The sequence below is a fragment of the Hordeum vulgare genome, chromosome 3H, assembly GCF_904849725.1.
Source record: "Hordeum vulgare subsp. vulgare chromosome 3H, MorexV3_pseudomolecules_assembly, whole genome shotgun sequence".
NCBI classification, from domain to species: Eukaryota; Viridiplantae; Streptophyta; class Magnoliopsida; order Poales; family Poaceae; genus Hordeum; species Hordeum vulgare.
The window spans coordinates 404,335,015-404,342,005 of record NC_058520.1 but is presented as its reverse complement, the minus strand read 5'-3'; the positions used below and the strand labels follow the sequence as shown (position 1 = coordinate 404,342,005).

The window sequence follows — 6,991 nt, the reverse complement described above, 5'->3', positions numbered from 1 at the left end:
ATTTCTGCTGATGGGTTCAATTTTGCAAAGTCGACCAGGCCAACGTGATTTTTTTCTTTCTTTAACACGATACAGTTAAAATATACATTCATTTTTATTAACACACATACGCATATCCTATAACATCTTTAAAAAGGTGAATTGACGTTTTGAGATTGATAAAATCGACACAAATGTTATTATAATAAATGAAAACATCTCTTCACAAAAATGCACATGACCGTTAGATGTAGAAAAAAATCAAAAAATACAAGCTAGATGTACGATAAATTTAAAATACAGGCATCAATATTAAATGTGTGCGGATACCACTGCACTCAAAAAACATAGAAATACAAATTGGTTTTGATTGACATGCTCGCGTCTGTATTATGTTTTAAAAAAAATGGTTTTGACTGGCACGCCGACCATTATCATCCTAGACGCCAGCTCATCCTTTTTGATGTTTATCCCCAACGAGGTCCATCATTGCTCAGTGCGCACACACAGAGTACAGCACGAAGCCTCCAGCGTTGAGCTGCGCGCGGCAGCGGACACGAGTCCAATCTAGACGCCCCGGGCAGAGATATCCAAGCCATGTGTCACGCCCACACTACCCACGTCACACCACGTCTCCATGCCACGCGCCCATACCGCGCCGCTCGCGCTCGCTGCAGCTCAACGATTTATACGCCGTCCCGCCGCCTCCGAAACACACCGGAACCGAGCAGGAAGACCACGTCGAATTAGCCAGGAACGAGCGTGTGAAGTGCAAGCAGGTAGGAAGGATGTCGGGGGCACAGGGGGCGCACCCGGTCGGGCAGACGACGGCGACGACGTACGAGTCGGTGGGCGGCGGGGAGAACCGCACGCGCACGGACCTGCGGTCGCGGGAGGACCAGGGCAACATCCAGATCGAGAAGGTGCAAGACAAGGTGGAGGACGCCGCGTCGCGCAAGGTTGACGACAGCGCCTTCGCTGCCAGGAAGGAGCCGGGCCAGGCCGGCGACGCCGGGGCCACCGGCACCGGCGCGTGATCCGGGTTCTGTAGTGCCCCGCCCCGCGCGCGCGTCGCACGACCATGAGGTAGCTCGGTTTGCGCGCGGTGGCGTCGTGTTGCTTCTGTATAAGACAGTGTGCGTGTGAGATCGCAATAATAAGAGCTGCTTTCGAGTTTGTTCGAGGAGATCATTAATTTCCTGTTCATGCAAACACTCTGCTACGACCTTTTCAGATGAGATACTCCCTCCCTTCCTAAGTAAGTATAAGATCAAATCTCTAAGGGAAACATTTCTGGCCGGTGCGCCGGCCGAATGGTTCGGCCGGGCGCGACCCGCTGACTGGGCATGCAACTTTTTTTGTTTAAATTTGTTGTAACCCCGCTGACTGGGCATGCAACTTTTTTCGTTTAAATTTGTTGTAACCAGCGTCATATTTGTTGCAATCATTTTTTTGTTACATTTGTCCAGTAAAAAAGTTGCATGTTTGTTTGGTTGCAACTTCAGTTCGTCGGATTTTTCGTTACAATCGATGTTTTCTACTTTTGCTATAACTCTGTTAATTTTTGCTACAACCGGCATCATTTTTTCTGCAATCTTTTACTAAAAAGTTACATACACGTTCATGTAGATATTTGTTACAACCGGCGTTCGACTTTTGCTATCACGCACAAGCTTCGTTTTTTGCTACGATTGCTATAAATTTTGTTTTTTTGTTACAATTGTTGAAAAGATTAGAATTTTGCTGCATCAGGAAAAAATTGTTGCATGAAGATCCAACGGTGTGCATGAAGAAAATTGTTGCATGGAGATCCAACAATGTGCATGGAGATCCAACGGTATAAACGCGAGGTTGGTCGGATGGGCCGGCCGAAAACTTTTCTTTTAACCGACGCGTGGGCGTAGAGCACTGTCCAGGGTCTTATATTAAAAAACGAGGGACGAACAGAGGGAGAACCTACATCGAGCCATCTTATATTAAAACCAGGGTCTTATATTAAAAAACGAGGGACGAACAGAGGGAGAACCTACATCGAGCCATCTTATATTAAAAAACGAGGGACGAACAGAGGGAGAACCTACATCGAGCCATCATAACACCTACGAACTTTGATCCATTCCTTATATCTAAAACCACTCGATCCATCTACATAACATATCTGTGTAGCCATCATACCTACAAATTTGATCCATTCTTTACAACTAAAACCAGTCGTCTATCTAACGTCTAAGACGTACTTCCCTTCCATAATGTAGTGCATCCGCACTTCTACATAACGTATCTAACACCTAAGATGTACTCCCATTCTTTCACTACATCCACGCTTTCTCCTAACACCTAAGATGTACTCCCATTCTTTCACTACATCCACGCTTTCTAAGATCTAAGTTATTTTTTTTTTTGAAAAATAACTGCCACATCTGATCGGAAACAAACAAATAGACTACGTGCATATACATTTAGTCTATTAGTAGTTCATCATTCAAACCGGTTGAACATAGCCCGTGTTACCGTCTTTCATCGGTACATTCAATAGCCATAAGTTTTCATAGCCATAAGTTTTCTGAAGTGATAACGGTCATAAAATTATAGTTTTATCATAAAATTATAGTTCCATGGATAACATAAAAAAACGTGTTTCATATAATCCAATAGTGCACTTATTTCAATCCCAATACGATTCGTTATAGTTACGTTTACTCTGTTAAGCCACATCTCAATAAAAGCTATATGTACAATATGTCATAATAGTTTAACCAAAAGACAATCAAGAAATAGGTGTTTAACTATTTTATTTTAATCACAATAGCAATATTTAGGACTGCCTAACCATCGTCATCTTATTAGGTTATCTTTGATTAACATAAACCTTTGTGTATAAATTACATTAAAATATTAATTTTGAGCGGTACCTTCATCTTTCAAATATGTAAAGTTCTCAAAAGTGCTCCAAAATTTAACCAATCGTAGTTAATTTCCAGTGAATGGAATCTACCTGGTTTGGCAGTTGAACATCCATCAAACGTTTGATAAATGCATCCAGACAGTCCATCTTTCTTCCGCTAGCGCTCGCCTAAATTGAATATTTAGAAGTATTTATTGAAATATTTGTCGTAACGTAATCTTTTTTATGTTGTGCAATATTAAAGGGAAGGATATTGCAAAGCCAGCGATGTATTCTCAGTCATGTGTCTTCCTAGAATCTGGTCATGGCTCCATTGCTAACTAAAAACTTGACCGTCTAAAAGAAAGCTACCTTCACCTTCACTAACCTTTTTAGAAAGGTGAGTCAGAGACTTAGAATGTAGGTACTTATTTTTTAAAATTTGTATCCACATCCCATCAGTCTCAGTAGACAATATGTATAATCATTTGAAGCATGCATCTATTTTTAACCTTTAAATTTCCTATGTCTAATCCCTCTTGATCTTTAGGTCTGCAAATAATATTTCACTTAGCTAGTTTATATTTCTTTTTAGCCTCATCATGTTGCCAGAAGAAATCAGATTGATAGAAGTCTAATATTTTGCGTACCCCAGCGGTACTTTAAAGAAAGACAACAGAAACATCGACAGGCTTGATAACACCGGATTTATCAGCACCAGCCTTCCTTCATACGACATCAGCTTGTCCTTTCAGCAGCTTAATCTCTTTTCAAACCTAACCTCAATACATTTCCATTCCCTATTCGTCAAGCGTCTATGATGAATGGAAATTCCAAGGTGGCGGATAAGATGGAGAGGAGGAGGGAGATGGAAGATGTTTATGAGGTTGGTGTTATCTATCAATGGTCATCGTGGCGGAGCTACGACGCTTGCCGGCTGTCGGCCTCCTCCACATCGCCATCGACTCTTCTGGCCGAAGGGCGGCCACTCTTATTCCTCCCGGCCTTGATGCCTAAGGGGAGGCACTGGAGTTCCGACCCAGTGTCCATGGTCTCGTTCTCACGCGTGTGCCGCTGTCGGAACAGGAGCTATGAAGGTCTCGTCATTCCAAGTGGCGTACTCCCCGTCGATGGTGATATTGCAACCGTGAAGGAGTTGGTTTGGACCCGATCACGTTTTCTATTCTCTGTTGGGGGTCCTTTTTTGAAAGTTCAGGGACTTAGTTGTATTTTTTGTTTTCTTTTGGGTCCTGTTGTAAAATATGTGTTGATGCTTATCTAATGGAAAAGTGTGGGTCCTTTGGTCAAAAAACACTATATTTATAATACTTTTATAAAACCTTGAATGTCACCTTGGTCATCATATAAACTCGTTGAAAAAAACAGATGGACTTCAAGAAGTGCCTATGGACAAATCCTACAAATATAACTTAAGGCAACCATTAGTCCGTAGGGATTGACATCAATTACCAAAACCACATATGGAGAAATATGCTCTAACAATAGTTCTATTCAAAATGTCATGCTTGTTGAATCCCTTGGCTACAATCTTCTTTTCGTATCTAGACTAGCCGACTTCGGTTTCAATGTGTTATTTACTAAAGTAGATTGCCAAGTATTTCGTCAAGACAATCATAACATGGTATTTACTAGTTTTCGTAGAGGTGATCTTGTTGGGGAACGTCGCATGGGAAACAAAAAAATTCCTACGCGCACGAAGACCTATCATGATGATGTTCATCTACGAGAGGAGATTTGGATCTACGTACCCTTGTAGATCGCACAGCAGGAAGCGTTAAGAAACGCGGTTGATGTAGTGGAACATCCTCACGTCCCTCAATCCACCACGTGAACCGTCCCGCGATCCGTCCCGCGATCCGCTCCGATCTAGTGTCGAACGGACGGCACCTCCGCATTCAGCACACGTACAGCTCGATGACGATCTCCACCTTCTTGATCCAGCAAGAGGGGGTGGAGAGGTAGAAGAGTTCTCCAGCAGCGTGACGACGCTCCGGTGGTGGTGACGATCTACTCCGGCAGGGCTTCGCCTAAGCTCCACAGAAATACGATCTACAGGAAAAACTGCGTGGTATAGGGTCGAGCAACACGTGGCAAAGTTGTGTCTCAAAAACCCTCAATACCTCTAGTATATATAGGAGGGAGGGAGGGAAGGAGGCAGCCTCAAACCCTCAAGCTTTGGCCGAAATTGGAGGTGGAGGAGTCCTACGCCAATCCTACTTGGAGTAGGATTCCACCTTCCCACTTGGAAACTCTTTCCACCTTGTGTTTTTCCTTCTCAAACCTTATGGGCCTTAGTGGGAACTTATTCCAGCCCACTAGGGGCTGGTTTATCTCTTCCCATAGCCCATGAGACCCCATGGGGCGTGACACCCCTCCCGATGGTCCCCGGCACCCCTCCTGGCACTCCCGGTACACTACCGATGAGCCCGAAACTTTTCCGGTGACTAAAACAGGACTTCCTATATATCAATCTTTACCTCAGGACCATTCCGGAGCTCCTCGTGACGTCCTGGATCTCATCCGGGACTCCGAACAACTTCCGGTTACCAACACCTATAACTCAACTATACCGAAATGTCACCGAACCTTAAGTGTGCAGACCCTGCGGGGTCGAGAACTATGTAGACATGACCCGAGACACTCCTCGGTCAATATCCAATAGCGGGACCTGGATGACCATATTGGATCCTACATATTCCGAAGATCTTTATCGGTTGAACCTCAGTGTAAAGGATTCATATATTCCCGTATGTCATTCCCTTTGTCCTTCGGTATGTTACTTGCCCGAGATTCGATCGTCGGTATCCGCATACCTATTTAAATCTCGTTGCCGGCAAGTCTCTTTACTCGTTCCGCAATACAAGAACTCGTGACTTACACTTAGTCACATTGCTTGCAAGGCTTGTGTGTGATGTTGTATTACCGAGTGGGCCCCGAGATACCTCTCCGTTATACGGAGTGACAAATCCCAGTCTTGATCCATACTAACTCAACGGACACCTTCGGAGATACCTGTAGAGCATCTTTATATCCACCCAGTTACGTTGTGACGTTTGATACACACAAGGTATTCCTCCGGTGCCAGTGAGTTATATGATCTCATGGTCATAGGAATAAATACTTGACACGCAGAAAACAGTAGCAATAAAATGACACGATCAACATGCTACGTTCATTAGTTTGGGTCTAGTCCATCACATGATTCTCCTAATGATGTGATCCCGTTATCAAGTGACAACACTTGCCTATGGTCAGGAAACCTTGACCATTTTTGATCAGCGAGCTAGTCAACTAGAGGCTTACTAGGGACAGTGTTTTGCCTATGTATCCACACAAGTATTGTGTTTCCAATCAATACAATTATAGCATGGATAATAAACGATTATCATGAACAAAGAAATATAATAATAACTAATTTATTATTGCCTCTAGGGCATATTTCCAACAGATCTATACATTGTCGATTTCACTAAAAGAGCCAAACCTCGTGCTTGTCTTATTGCAGGATCATCTAACGGTTGTCTATGGCATAGAAGTCCAAGACATGTAGGTATGCATAATCTAGACAAGATTATCAAAGCTGATCATATACTTGGTGTTAAAGATGGTATCTTTGATAAATATAGACTTTGTAGTGCTTGTCAAGCGGGAAAAAAGTGGGTGGTAGTCATCCCATAAAGAATATCTTGACTACTAGGAGACCACTCGAGCCGCTCCACATGGATCTCTTTGGTCCCAATGCTTACAAGAGCCTCGGTAGAAATTCTCTTGGTCTAGTTATAGTTGATGATTTTTCCAGATTTACGTGGGTATTATTTTTTTATGACAAGTCATAGGTTCTAAAGATCATCAAGAACTTCGCTCGCAAAGCCCAAAATCAATTTGAAGTGAAGATCAAGAAAGTTCAGAGTGACAACGGATCGGAGTTCAAGAACACTAATGTGAATACCTTTCTTGATGAAGAAGGTATCTTACATGGGTTCTCGGCTACATACACACCTCAACAAAATGAAGTTGTTGAGAAGAAGAACCTGACTCTCATAGAGATGGCTAGAACGATGCTTGACGAATACAAGATGCAAAGATACTTTTGGGCAGAAGTCGGGG

General features: G+C 43.1%; 1 protein-coding gene across 1 annotated transcript; it reads left to right on the top strand.

Annotated features, from left to right (window-relative positions):
• The first annotated feature begins 681 nt into the window (after positions 1 to 681).
• LOC123440050 lies at positions 682 to 1,156 on the top strand. Its single transcript, XM_045116643.1, has one exon. It carries the CDS (start codon positions 768 to 770, stop codon positions 1,014 to 1,016), a length of 249 nt encoding a protein of 82 aa, XP_044972578.1. The 5' UTR covers positions 682 to 767; the 3' UTR covers positions 1,017 to 1,156.
• The last annotated feature ends 5,835 nt before the right edge of the window (positions 1,157 to 6,991 follow it).

Coding starts and splice junctions, on each gene's coding strand:
- LOC123440050 (XM_045116643.1), top strand. CDS start 768: ATGTCGGGGGCACAGGGGGCGCACCCGGTCGGGCAGACGACGGCGACG.